This window comes from Phalaenopsis equestris, unplaced genomic scaffold, assembly GCF_001263595.1.
Source record: "Phalaenopsis equestris unplaced genomic scaffold, ASM126359v1 Scaffold000061, whole genome shotgun sequence".
NCBI classification, from domain to species: Eukaryota; Viridiplantae; Streptophyta; class Magnoliopsida; order Asparagales; family Orchidaceae; genus Phalaenopsis; species Phalaenopsis equestris.
Window position 1 is genome coordinate 23,484 of NW_018164503.1, and position 14,324 is coordinate 37,807.

At 36.5% G+C, this 14,324-nt stretch overlaps 1 protein-coding gene across 1 annotated transcript; it reads right to left on the bottom strand.

Moving 5' to 3' along the window:
• Positions 1-7,144: 7,144 nt before the first annotated feature.
• On the bottom strand, positions 7,145-11,306 carry LOC110019549 (BTB/POZ domain-containing protein At5g03250-like). Its single transcript, XM_020717252.1, has 4 exons — positions 11,099-11,306; positions 10,086-10,155; positions 7,922-9,145; positions 7,145-7,761 (listed from the first exon to the last, which is right to left on the bottom strand). Exons 1-4 carry the CDS (start codon positions 11,155-11,157, stop codon positions 7,303-7,305), a joined length of 1,812 nt encoding a protein of 603 aa, XP_020572911.1. The 5' UTR covers positions 11,158-11,306; the 3' UTR covers positions 7,145-7,302.
• Positions 11,307-14,324: the final 3,018 nt, after the last annotated feature.

A 14,324-nucleotide genomic window follows, 5' to 3' on the forward strand; every position in this document is an offset into this window, starting at 1 on the left:
AGAGAACTTTACTAGTCCAGAGAAGACTATTGTATTCTGAGTACGTTGACATTAGTAAGTAGTTATTGTGTGGTGTGCTATTACATCGTTTTTGAGGTGTGTTGCTACATTTGTATATAGGGTGAGCCTTGCACCATATTCTTACACCATTTTCGGGGTGCATTGTTTGTTGTCCTCGGGGTGCGTTGCTCCGTAGGATTCTTCGCCACTCTACAAGGTTCGTCGTCACTCCGCATGGTGCATTATTACTCTGCAGTGTACGACATGAGTCTTTATGGGGCTTTGATACACTGAACAGAGAGAGGCCAACGTTAGTCGACAACGGCTAGCGAGCAGTCGTTGACGGTGGTCAGCGGTTGCAGGAGCAGGTGACATTTGCTAGACCTTTAGTGTATGATGCTAGACTTCAACTCCTTCTCCTCGAAGCTCCGATTTTCCCTTGGCACATGTTCTAGGTCCTTCTTTGTGAAGAGGGTAGAGCTGATCTTTTTATAGTGTCTTGGAGAGGCTCTCAGTAAATAAGAAAGTAATCCAGACCACTTTATGAGACAACTCGAAGAGGTTCATTTAACCAGACAATGTTCTACGGACATTTGAGTGTCTTAGAATTGAGTGATCATAAACTAGTTTGGTTTTGTTTGACAATCCAATTGGGCGCTAGAAGCTTTAATAAATGATTTAATGTTTGATCCTTGTTAGGCTCATCTTGTATGCCCTCTAATTTGACTATAAGTTTGTTGAAATTAGAGTTCTCAATAATTTTTAATTTGAATTTTAATATTTCTTATTTAAAAATTTAGCTCTATTTTTGCTTTCTTGGAGATCTACACATAATAATAATAATTTGTTGATCCCACACGATATAAAATAACAAAATTTCCCTTCTAACAAATACAATCTTTAATACAACAGTTTCTAAGCCCAAAAATAACTTCAAATTTAAAGATTAGAGGTTTGAGGAATATTGGTCAGGCCAAAATATATGTTCGATTTTTTTTTTTTTAAAGATTTTAAGAAAATCAAGAATTATTCCACCAACATGAAACATTCTATTCTGTTTTATGATGAATGGTTCATTTTTGCAATTCCTGACAAGAGATCAAAGTTATAAACTTTAATATGCAATAACTGTAAATAAAAATGAAATAAATCTTTAAAATGACTGAAAACAGAATATAGTAGAAGAAGCCGGAAGCAGTTGAACGATTAAACTCAAATTCAAAAATTTGTTATCCTCCCGCCGGAAGGCCACTCCAGTCCCCCACCAATGGGTCTATAAAGAAACGGCATCCTCCACCTCATTGCCACATCTCGAACCCAAACAGTTCTCTGAAGCAGAAGAAGAAGAAAAACCCCCCCAACCCAACCCCTCCAATCCCTCCTCAATTACTTCTTTCCCTCACTCATGGCCAAGAACAAGAACAGGAACAAGAACGTCGCTGCAGAAACCTCAGAAAGTGTCAAAAAACCAACTTTCGAGAAATTAAAAGCCCTCAACGCCAAACTCCTGAAGGAAGTCGAAGAGCACCGGCAAGAAATCCAGCAGCTCCGGCAAGAAACCGAGCGGCTCCACCACCAGCTCGTCGTAGCCACAGAAAAAGCTGATCAAGCAGAAATGCAGCTGCTTGCCGCAGTTAAAGAGAAGCATGAGAAGACTGCAGAGCTTGCGGAGCTGAAAGAAAAGGCTGAGTTCTTACTGCATGCTAAGGAGATCCCCGGTTCAGAGCAAGGAAGAAGATGGAGAAAGTGGCTTTACCCGGCGGCAGCTTTCTTAGTAGGAACAACTGTAGTGATTTTAGGTTGTAGGAGCGCTAGCACTAAGAATTAGTTTTATTTGATCACAATTGTAACGAATGAGAACACGAGCACAGTTCTAAAACTGAAACTGAAAGATCTAAGAAGTGCATTAAACTGTATTTTTTCTTCTATAATGGAAACTAATTTTATTGGACTTTTGATTCTGCTTAATCTAAAAATTATGGTTATTACTTTTATAAGTTAATTCATAGCTTTTGAAGGCAATTTTACATACATTCAACACAATTCTTACGTATTTACATATCTTACACCAAAAATCTGATATTTATTTTTCTAACACTGGGATCATAAATTTATGTTTCAGAAGTATTTATATGTGTTAAGTAAGATGTTGGAATGAATCAAATAATTTAATCATAGAAGATATTAAGCTTTCCCTTATTAAATTCAAAAAATTGCATTTTTGTGTATGATATTACATTTTTTAATCCAACTAATATGACGTGCTCCAACCTGTAACACATTATTTGAAAACAAAGTAAGAAATCCCAAGGTGCCAAGTTTGGGCACTAACTTTTCTTGGACTGTACATTAATCTTGTTGTTGATGATGCAACAGACTCATGTATGAATCTTATTGAAAAGGGCATTGGTATTGGTATCGATAGCTGGTGTTGGCCTTATTCGTAACTACATGCATCTAAATGTGTCGATACTTGCAACGACAGATGTTAGTATTTAATATTGTTTAGTTGTAGTTTTTGACGGCCACGAGACAAGAGTCAATCAAGTGATGGTAGTCAAAGGATTATGGCCAGACATAAGAGGTCGTCGATTATTATTAGCATCAATCATTTAAGAGAGCTCTATCCAACTCAAGCTCCAAGTCCCTTTTATGTACATAATGAGAGTTTATTTAAAATTTTTAATAGTAACATTTTTGTCATTGTAACCAAAATCTCTGAAGATTATATCAGATGTTCTCTAATCTTCTTAATCATGAACTATTCTTTGGGCATTTAAGCATCTAGATCACATACTCGTTGAATTTCTCGTCTTTTTAACTGTAAACATAAAATTTAGCGATCAACTAGTCCTTCAAACAGTGTCAAGATATTTATAATGATACTTCAAGTGCCTGATTCAAACACATTTGCATTCGTTGCTTTTGACATATATAACATATTGTTTTGAACATGAATTTATTAAAAATATAGTTTAAATGACTATAAATTTAGTTTTAGAAATTTATGATTCAGATGTCAATATTCACTACAAGAATTTTTCATATTCGACGCAAATAATGGTTTGTGTCGGATTTATGTCAAAAAAATCTTAACGATAATTGGGTTTGCGTTGGAGTTTTATTTGTGCCTGAATTAGCGTCGAGAAAATTTGTCGCTGTGAATTTTTGTCAGCAAATCACTCAGTGCAATTTTAACTTCCAATTTGCATCCACCATGGTCGATGCAAATTAGCATCCACCAAGGTGGACGCAAATTTGTGTTGAACTACCTACAACAAGTCAACATGTCTAAAAAAAGATACCAAATTAAATTAAAAAAAAAAGTGTATTTAGGGGTTCAAAGTTTACAACTACAGAACTAAAAGTTCACTTAAACAAAAATGAAAACAACAATAAATCAGTCCCTATGGTGGGGGAACATCAACAAACACATAATAAAAATCCTAATTGTGCTCATCATCATCCTCCACATCCTCATCGATAACACTCATATGTCGCTTGTCCCGACCATCAAAACTCTCTGTCAAGTGTGATAGAACATTTTCAACCTTGGCCAGTCTTCACACATATGTCAGAGGTCTTCATTCTTCCTCTTGTTGAGCCTATAACGAGCTATGGCTACTCACAGTTGCATAAGAGCGCTCGACCTCAAATGTCATGCCCTTTGCATATATCACATATGTCAGAGGTCTTCATTCTTCCTCTTGTTGCGCCTATAACGAGCTATGGCTACTCACAGCTGCACGAGAGCGCTCGACCTCAAATGTTATGCCCTTTGCATATAGGCCCTTTGCATATATGTTGTACACCCTCCCCTTTTTCTTCCTCGTCGCTTGCGTCCACAGCTCAAAATTGGACCGAGCAGTGGTAGACTAACTACCACTGCTGCTGGCGCACGATGAGGTATGGCTAGTCATCTCCTTATATTTCTCCCGAAGCTGCTCGCACTCCTGCATAACAGAATTCAAATATTAGTTGTCATTTTAAATATTATTAGCCACAAAAAAAAGTACAACAAATTAAATTTTTGATTCTACCCCTATCATTCTTAACACAAGTCATATCTAGAACATCTAATCTACTTAACTGTGTGTATGTGTGTATGTGTGTATGTTGCTTGACATAAACTTATGTCAAATAACATAATAAATCATTCCTACTATGATGCATAAGCTAGAAAGCACCTATAGTAAATCAAATTATTTTTCAATATTTTCCATTTTGGCATGATCAAGACACCAATTAAAAACAACTTCTCCATCATAGTGCACACAATAAAAAACATTAACCAAAAAAAAAAGAAGCATAATTAGCATTGACATAACAAATCATAATTGATGCACAGAAAAAAATATTAACAAAGCTATATTTTTGATCTTACCAAAAAAAAAATCTAATTAAGATAGAATGTGTCATTCTAATTAAATTAAGAAATACTCACATACAAACCAATCAATTGTTATCTCCTTAAATATCTAACACTTGCATCCTCATCGATAACACTCATATGTCGCTTGTCCCAGCCAAAACTCTCTGTCAAGTGTGATAGAACATTTTCAACCTTGGCCAGTCTTCACACATATGTCAGAGGTCTTCATTCTTCCTCTTGTTGAGCCTATAACGAGCTATGGCTACTCACAGCTGCATAAGAGCGCTCGACCTCAAATGTCATGCCCTTTGCATATATGTTGTACACCCTCTCCTTTTTCTTCCTCGTCGCTTGCGTCCACAGCTCAAAATTGGACCGAGCAGCCACTGCTGCTGGCGCACGATGAGGTATGGCCAGTCATCTCCTTGTATTTCTCCCGAAGCTGCTCGCACTCCTGCATAACAGAATTCAAATATTAGTTGTCATTTTAAATATTATTAGCCACAAAAAAAAAATTACAAAAAATTAAATTGTTGAGTCAACCCCTATCATTCTTAACACAAGTCATATCTAGAACATCTAATCTACTTAACTGTGTGTATGTGTGTATGTGTGTATGTTGCTTGACATAAACTTATGTCAAATAACATAATAAATCATTCCTACTATGATGCATAAGCTAGAAAGCACCTATAGTAAATCAAATTATTTTTCAATATTTTCAATTTTAGACACCAATTAGAAAGAACTTATCCATCATAGTGCACACAATAAAAAACATTAACAAAAAAAAGCATAATTAGCATTGACATAACAAATCATAATTGATGCACAGAAAAAAGTATTAACAAAGCTATATTTTTTATGTTACCAAAAAAAATCTAATTAAGACAGAATGTGTCATTCTAATTAAATTAAGAAATATTGACATACAAACCAATCAATTGATATCTCCTTAAATATATAACACATAAACTTTAACTTTTACATTATGTCATCTAACACCAAAACTTAAACTTTTGCGTATATGTCATCTAACACCTAAACTTTTAACTTTTATGTATGTCATCTAACACCTAAACTTAACTTCTAAATATATCCCATCTTATGCATTATATATCTAACACCTAAACTTCAAATTTCGAATATTAAAAAAAAAGACTCACATAATAGCAACATCAAATATATACATTACAGATCTAATACTTAAACATGAGATATACAAAAAATGGAAACTTGAAAGCCCCAAATTTTAAGAAAGGAGGCTTGAGAGGAAAAAATAAAGAACTTATCAAAAGCTTGGAGGAGAGGAGGACACCTTGTCGGAGATGTGATTTAACACCTAGAAATGTTGCCAAAGTTGCTCAAAGTGGCCAAAGTTGCCGGATTTCGCTGGATTCACGGCCCCCTACGAGACACTAAGTAATTTCAGGTAAATTGAGCTTTGGTTGGCAGGGGAAGCCTTTTTAGGGCATTTGCATTAGACTTAACGTTAGGAATTTCTGACGCTATTAAGTAGATTAAAATAATAGCGTCGGACATTTCTGACGCTAAACAGATGCTAAATAAAAAAGGTATTCTTTATCGGATGTTTTTTTTCCCACATTTGGTTGCACTTGATGGCACTAGGACGTAAATTAGATGTAAGTTTTGAGTTAAAAAAATATCTGACCTAAATTCTGACGCTAATTAATAGTTTTTCTGTAGTATTGATAAATAGTTGAATTAATTTTCTGATGATGTATCAATAGTTAATGATCAACAAATGAAAATTCTTGCTCTTAATATGGAACATAAATTACAATGTGCAGACGACGATGTGAATTTGATCACACGGTTTCACATCATTGCATGGTGAACGTGGTCAAATCAGATCTCCGGATTACGCATGTAATATTTTTTGCATAATATGGAGGGCAGATTTAATACAAAGATTAAGATTTCTTTTTTTAAAAGTATGACCTTTTTTTTTTTTTTTGGCAAATTCAGCTTTCAGTGTGGGCTATCTATCAATATTCAAACGAAATGGAGCAAACTTCTACTGAAACATAGTTGGGAGTCATACTCCTGCATACCAAATTTTCTTCATTTTATTTTCATTTTACTTTTTTTTTTTAAGAAAACATGTGTTATTTGATGTTAAATTGATGCAATAAATAATTAAATAAGCTAATAAAAGAACACAGATTTTAGGCGGAAACCCAAGTTGGAAAAAGAACAATGGGCAGATGAGGAGAATTCACTAGATTAAATCTAAAATTAGAAGTGAAGAGCTTGGAACAAAATAAAATCAAAACAAGAAAAAGCGAGTATTCTGAACAAAACAAAATGAGTTATTTATAATCTTTAGCAATACCTTTTTTGATTCGTCATCAACAAAATTTCATCATACTACATGAATCTCGAGAGAAAGCACAGATTTCGAGGCAAGCTTTTGACGAAGGTAACACTCAAACTTCAATTAGAAGTCGTCCAGCGCTTTGATTTTAGCAACCTTACAGTCAAACTCACCAGCTCCACATGCTCATAATTTTCTAATAAGACAGATAAACAGGTCCCACAAAATTTTAGCCCCATATTTAGCAATATGCAAAGCAAATTCATACAATTGTGACCACCCCTTATCCTGTAAGCTAAAATTGCTCATAACAGTTGTTTAAGACAACTAAATAAATTAAATAAAAGCACAGTTTAGGTTTATCTCAACAGAACAATAAAGAGAAAAAACTGTAACATCCCAATTTAAAAATGATGAACATTAACATTTAACATATAATTCAAACAAAATCTTCAACAAAGAAGCACTAATCTATCCCATAAATTCAAGCTAAACTACCTGAGTTCAACTTATTTGCCATAGAATAACAAAATTGAAAAAAAAAAAAAAAACTCATCTTCTCCATCAGCTAACAAGCTCATACTCTCTGGTTCTAAGATCTAGCTCCGAAACCAAGCCAAGGAAATCTTTTACAGAAGGAGCTCCAACCACTCTTCGGCTTTGAATTCCCAATCTTCTGGATCTCCTTCCTCATCCTCACACACTCCTTTTCAAGCTCTGCGACGCGCTGCCTCACCTCATCAGTTCTGATCAGAGGCACATCATCCTTCTCCTCCTCCATGATTTCATTCTCACATATTCTCTCAGAGCTCTTTGGTATAATCAAGCTTCTATTGCTGCCATCAATGTTCTCCATATTTTCCGATACGAAGAACCACCCCGCAACCGAAGTTCTCAGGCGGAGCTGCTCGAAGAAGAGGACTTGGACGACGAATCGAAGCGGAAGCCTTTCGTTCTGTGCTGCATGAGTGCAAGCCTCCAGCGAAAGCTTCTGACAGTTCATGAGCCGACAGAGCTGCTCGCGTTCGGAATCCGTCAGCCATGGGTGAGCCTGCAATGCAGAGACACCATAAACTTTTACATTATCTAATTTTTGGCTAAAAGGATGTAATATATAGATACAATTTTATCGGTAAAAATGGAATTTTGGATGTGCCATGTATGTAAATCTTCCAAAGAGAAATTACTTCATTTAGTGAAAGAAACATTACCTTGAGAAATATATCAATAGCACGATACAAGCCATCATGTAAATTCCTGGCATATTCTGGAATTAAAGCCGCCAAAGATTGAAATTTGGGAAACTTCAGATTATGATCAGGAGCTACCTCTGCAAGGTACCCGTCCACAAGCTTCGCCACCTTCGTAATAGGGGCCGATGAAGTACTACTTTCCATCAACTGAGCTTCATCAACTATGGCGGGAGAACCTGCCAGCACAGTTGGGTTTATCGATACGAAATGATCAACCATTCTGTGAACAGAATCTATATCATAAAGGGTTTCAACAGAGTAGCCCAAGTTTGGCATGAGAAGATCCTCAAGAGAAGCTTCATCTAACTGTGCTCCAATTCTTCTTTCTAAATCCTCCCTACAGGCATTGTCTGCATGCAAAATCATGGCGGTTCGAAGCAAGTGAAGAAGAAAAGTTGTGGATATCAATCCCTTTTCACTGGGAAGCAGTCCAACTAACTCCTCCAAGACAGCTCTTTGCTCGCTTTCAGACAATGGAGATAGAGTTGGAGCATGATTAGCGCGGGTATTGCCATCTTGGAAGCTGGAATTTCGACTTAATCCTCGAAAATATTTCTTCAAATAGAATATGAGAGACCCTGCAATATTTTCTGGTTTCATGCCTTTAGATCCCATGGATACTATCAACCTTTTGTACAGAGCTAAACTAAGACAAGAGGACTCTTCATACCACCAATCTAACTCGGTTGCCTTCTTCTTCTCAGCTGAAGATATTCCATTCCATAAGGAGTTGCCATCTGAGCTCTTCACGGAAGATCGAGCCGATGTCGGCCAAACAAATGTATTTGGATCAGCACAAGCTTTTAATGCCAGTGAATTGATACATCGAGTTACGATATGCAGTTCTTCGGCGAGGGGAAGGAGATCCTCACAGCTCTTGAGAACTTTGATGGAGTCTTTCCAATCACCAAAAATTTCGATCAGAAAGTTTTCAGTTTTAGAAATGAGATTTCCTTCAAAATAGTCTTCAGTCATGCAGAGATACTCGGCAGCGCATCGAAGAGCGGCGACGTTGTAAGAATTTAACTCAATTTTGACATCATAACAAAACTTTGCAACAAGCTCAAATATTTTGGCGCCGGCAGGAAGATCGTGAAGCTGCAAACGGCAGACTTTTCCATTCTCATTACGATATTCACTGATCAGCTTTTTAAAAAGGCCGCTCCTATTGAGCATTGGAAACTGCAAGGGATTTGTGAGAGTTAAGAAGGAAAAAATGATAAAAAAGGAATAGTAAAAACAAATGTGATAAGTTTTAGGACAAATTTGAAATTATGACATCTGCATAAAATGTTCAAATCATCGAGAGCCCCCTGTAATTATGTTATTAGTTCTGGACTCCTAACTAAATTACTGCCAATATCAGATTTTCAGATGAATGGATTAGCTTAAGGGGGTGTTCGATAACACATTGTTAGTAGGATTTACGTCTGAATTTGTCTGGATTTAATGTAAATCCGGACAAACACAAAAAATAAGAGAGCTAAATCCGGCTTATGTTACTCTCCATTTCAATGATAATTTGAATTTAGTAAAAATCCGAATGAAAGGTGGATTTAACGGATTCAATGAGAACGAAAGACATATTACTTCGTCGCTTCCTTCGTCACCAAAAATGTCTACCGGATTTACCTGGATTTAAACATAACGTACCAAACATAATTCAAGATTTAAAAGCATTTGGATTTGATAAATCCAGATTTACCGGATTTACTAAATCCTATTTAACGCAAATCCTGGATGCAGCCCAACACTCCTTAAATGTGGAGGAATTAGGAAGGGAAAAGGATAGAGAAGAGTAAGATGGATAGAACTTATGCAAAAAAAAAAAAAAGCAGAAAAGATTCATCGGCTCAAACAACATTTGGTGAGAACTAATAAAGAATGGGGATTCAAAAATCAACTTCAAATAATTGAGATAAGACTAACAATGATGATGATCTACAAAACTCATTTGAGAACGAAAATCTTCATAAGGAACAGAAATACTTCTAAGTTTTTTTTTTTGGTTTACATCTAATGATGCTTTTTTGAAGCATGTTTACTTTGCTTCACTGTTAAAAAAGACTAGATCACAGAAAAAGAAAAATTATACAGCTATATCAAAAAGATATAAACATACCTTGTGAAGTTGAAACGAAAATTCTCCTATTTCAATGATAATATCACTTGGAAGTTCACTGTTACAAACCCTGGGAAAAAGCCATAATTAGTTGAGTGTGAAATAACACAAGAAAACTACTCAAAATTATGATTAGAATACATCTAATTATGATACTTATTCTACAAAATCATAAAATCATATATGAAAAATTGAACAACACTAGTTGGACACGACCACCGTATTCCTTTTTACACACTGGTTCCCTCTAAAAGAGGACTAATTACAAACGGATCATCCGCGCAAGAGGATTAAGTTGTATTTAGGGTGTATTTATGATATACTTATCCGAGTACACCCTAAATATGTACACCCAATCCGCACATACGTTTACCATATGTAATAATCTCTCCTCAAAGAGGAATGAAACTCCCAACCACCATTTTTTCTGATATTCACCCTAAATAATATTAATTTGAAATCCTTATTTCTGCTACATTAAATATGCTCCATGTATAGGATTGTAACCACATCTTATGGTTAATCCCAAGAGATTCATATCCATATAATGGAGCAAAGAGATCTTCAGAGTAAAGCATAGACTCAAACAATTAGCACTCAAATCATTCATAAATAAAATGTTGGTAGGCACAACTATCTCGCAGCAACAAGGTTAGAGGATTAGTTAGTGCATGATTCTTTGATGATAAAAAACAAAACTTCACAGTCTGCAACTTCATTAGATCATTGAGCTTTTCAATTCATTCAAGTAGATAACATGTGCAAGAGTTTAGTTTCAAATTTCATTTCTCTATTAAATGTTTATCAAACACCCACACAATTGCTTTAACGAAGAATAAGCATTCAATCCAAGTATATGAGAACATCAATGAAATCACAGAAAGTAAGCCACAAACCACCCTGAAATCTAAATCAACATATATAGCTTCTCCCATCACAATGAGAAGAAATCAAACATCAAAATAACAAAAAGGCAAAATGAAGAAAAGCCAAAAGCAGCAGAATATACTCACCATGTATGGCCATCGAGATGAAAAGCATCGGCTTTGGAGCCCAGCTTTATCGTGGCCATCTTCTTCGTATCTTTTTATAAAGAACAACCCTTCGAAATTAATAAGATCCTGATGCGAACATATCTCTCGATGAAAAGATTTGAACTTTTGCTGCGTCCAGCCGGGGATGAAGAAAAGCCGCCGGAGATTGCCGGTTGGATCCAGGAACGCCGAGCGGGGATGAAGAAAAGCCGCCGGAGATTGCCGGTTGCATCCAGGAACGCCGAGGGAGGAGGAGGAGGAGGAGGGCAACGGAGTCAATGCAGGAGGCCTATGCGGCTGCTGTGGATTTCAGCGAATGGGTGGTGGATCGGTCTGTTTAGGGGGGCCGAAAAACTTGAGGAATGCGAGAATGGCGGAGAGGTAGCGGGAAGCCGTTGCGGAGAAGGGCATCGCGTTCTCTCCGGCTCATCACAGGGAAAAATCAGGTTTTGAATATTTTGGTCCAAAATAAAAATATAGCTATATTTACAGTCAAAATTTATGTCATATTAATGTCAATTTACATACAATGTAACAATGTAATCTTGATCAAACGGATGCCAACGTATCCTCATGCATTTGATGTCAATTTACCAATTTATCACCCAATTCCTATGTATTTACATTTCTAGCGTTTCCATTTTATTTTTTACATTTATAACATCAAATTCTTTCATTGGAATAATGAAACTGTACCGTCTTTGTATTACACAATTAAATTGGGAGCACAGCTCATAGCAGACATTGAGTTTTTCTATGTCAAAATCCATGGTGAGTGAAAATCACAAGGTTGGATTAAATTAATTACTAATACTACTCATAACTTAAAATTAGCATCCTTACTTATATTAGGAGAAGGCTTTGATATAAGTTTGTAGATGTGAAATGTGAAAGATAGCTTTCTTGATGTAAGTACATTTGACATTTCTGTTTTAGTTCTTTTTGTAATTTTTGGAGTCGTTAGCTCGTCTAATCATCGTCGTATGGCTCATCTCTTGAATCATGAAGATGATTCAAAGAACAGAGAAGCTTGAAAGAAAAAAAAAACGATGAAAATTGAAAAACAGTTAAAAAACGAGTGGAGAACTGTCAAAGGTAACCTTCGCGCAATATCTCAAAAGTGTATACCCTAAACGAGATCGGATCGAAAGTATATTGAAAAAATATATGTGAAGAAAACCCAATGAAATCAACCCACAACCAGGTAATCAAATTTTTGTGATTGTCTCGATAATTAAATTATTTAAAAATACTACTCATCAATATATTTATATATATTTCGCGCCCAATAGAACCGAACACGAACAAACAAATCTTTTTTCGTGTTCGGCTTGTTTATATATCGAGTGCAAAAATATTGTTTGTATTTGACCCATTTACTTAGAGAGTGAATCGAACACGAGCTTCGTAACGAGCCGAACATGAAATGTTTGCGAACAACAAGCCATTTTGAGAGCCCTAAGCGTAGCTCCCAAAGGAATGTATTTCTTTGGTTAATTACATCTTGGGGGATACTCAATAAGGCTCTCGATATGAAGGGTGTTGCTTACATTATTTATGATATCCAGTTAATTAGGAAATCAAAAGGTTTTTTTTTTATTATCTCAAGCAGGAGAATCTCACGCAGGACAACGCCTAGGCATGCAGGGCCCACGAGTTGACATTAACTATTTTTCAAATGAATTGATAAGGCTCAAAAGAGGTGTTAAAAGAAAGGGGAGTAATTTCTAAGCAGGTAGAGGTAGTCAAGTCAGCACAACATGGATCTGTCATCCCAACCCAACCAGAGACTTCCTTATTAGCAATCCAAGAATTGGGTTGCTCAAGGGAATACAGGTAGATCTAAAGCCAGAGGAAAGAAACCTCTAATTTCTTATGACTAAACGTGGGAGTTATACTCGTCAATTAAATGACGAATATGATGTTGGGAAAGAAAGAAGAGACATTCAACTACAAAGCTGAAAAACACTCTCACAAAAAACTTATTCCCCGTCTGGGTGGGGGAAGTCTCTAACACTCTAATTGTGCTAGATAACCTTCTAAGTAAAACTCTTATGCTTTGCTTAGTAGATTGAAAGAGCATAGGGGCTTCTCCTCGAAATATGCAAAATGATGCAGTTATTTGCAATTAAATTTAGATGTGAAGACCCTATTAGGTATGATTGAGTAACTTCTATGCTATGCAAACCATTTTACAATCAGCCAAAGATCATAAAGGAAAGTAAATTACTCATTTTAAAGTTGGAATATTTTAATCCTAAATTTTGATTTATCTTGACTTGTGTCGGCGTCAATTTTGATGTGTATAGGTTGTCTATTCGAATGATCTTAGGGTGTGCTTCACTCACATATGACTCCCCAAGGCCCAAGACATTCATCTTCTATCCTCTGGCACATGGCCAAGAATGTTTTGTTAGGCCTTGACTGTCGATGGGGCGAGGGTCGGTCGTCATTATATTGATGGGATGGCTCTTACTGAACGAGTTTTGTTCGACACAACATGAAGAAATTAGGCCTTAAATTGGCTTACTCGTGAGTAATTATCCATTAGTTGACTCTGGATGGGGAATAGACATCGCGAATGCGTCCATAACATCATTTTTGTTTAAGGAGGGCCTTCTAGTTCTTGCCACGTGGCCTTAATTACCAGAAAACATGAAACAACCCCAAGTATGCTAGGCATGACCCCACCCACATGGGTGTGACCACACACAGAAGTGGCCACGCCCTATTTGTGACTTGGCCGTGCCACACATTCAGCCTGTATTGATTCATTTCATTATATGGTCCTCATTTTTTTTGTTTGAACGCCTTTTGATTGACGGGATAAGCGATTGGACCGGCCCTAAGTCAAAAATTTCCTCTGAGCTAACTTGGGCGCTTCCCACAAGAGGCAAGTGGTCATTCAAACCTCTGTGAATATCCTTCCTATGGGGGGAGATCTGGGGGCATTGCGCTCATTTTATGTGGGGAGCTGAGAGCCAAGAGAGATCATAGAGAGATAGGGGAGAGTTTTGGAGATTTCTTGGAGAACTTCTTCACCTTTCTTCCTTTTTCCACCTCTCACGTTTTCTTTCTCGATTACCTTCCTGATCCGAGAAACTGAGGGGAGAGACAAAGAGCTTAAGGAGTGATCATAGGGGTGCTTGAAGAGTTTCAGAGAGTTAGCTTCTCAAATTTTCTTCTTCATCCACCTTCTCGCCTC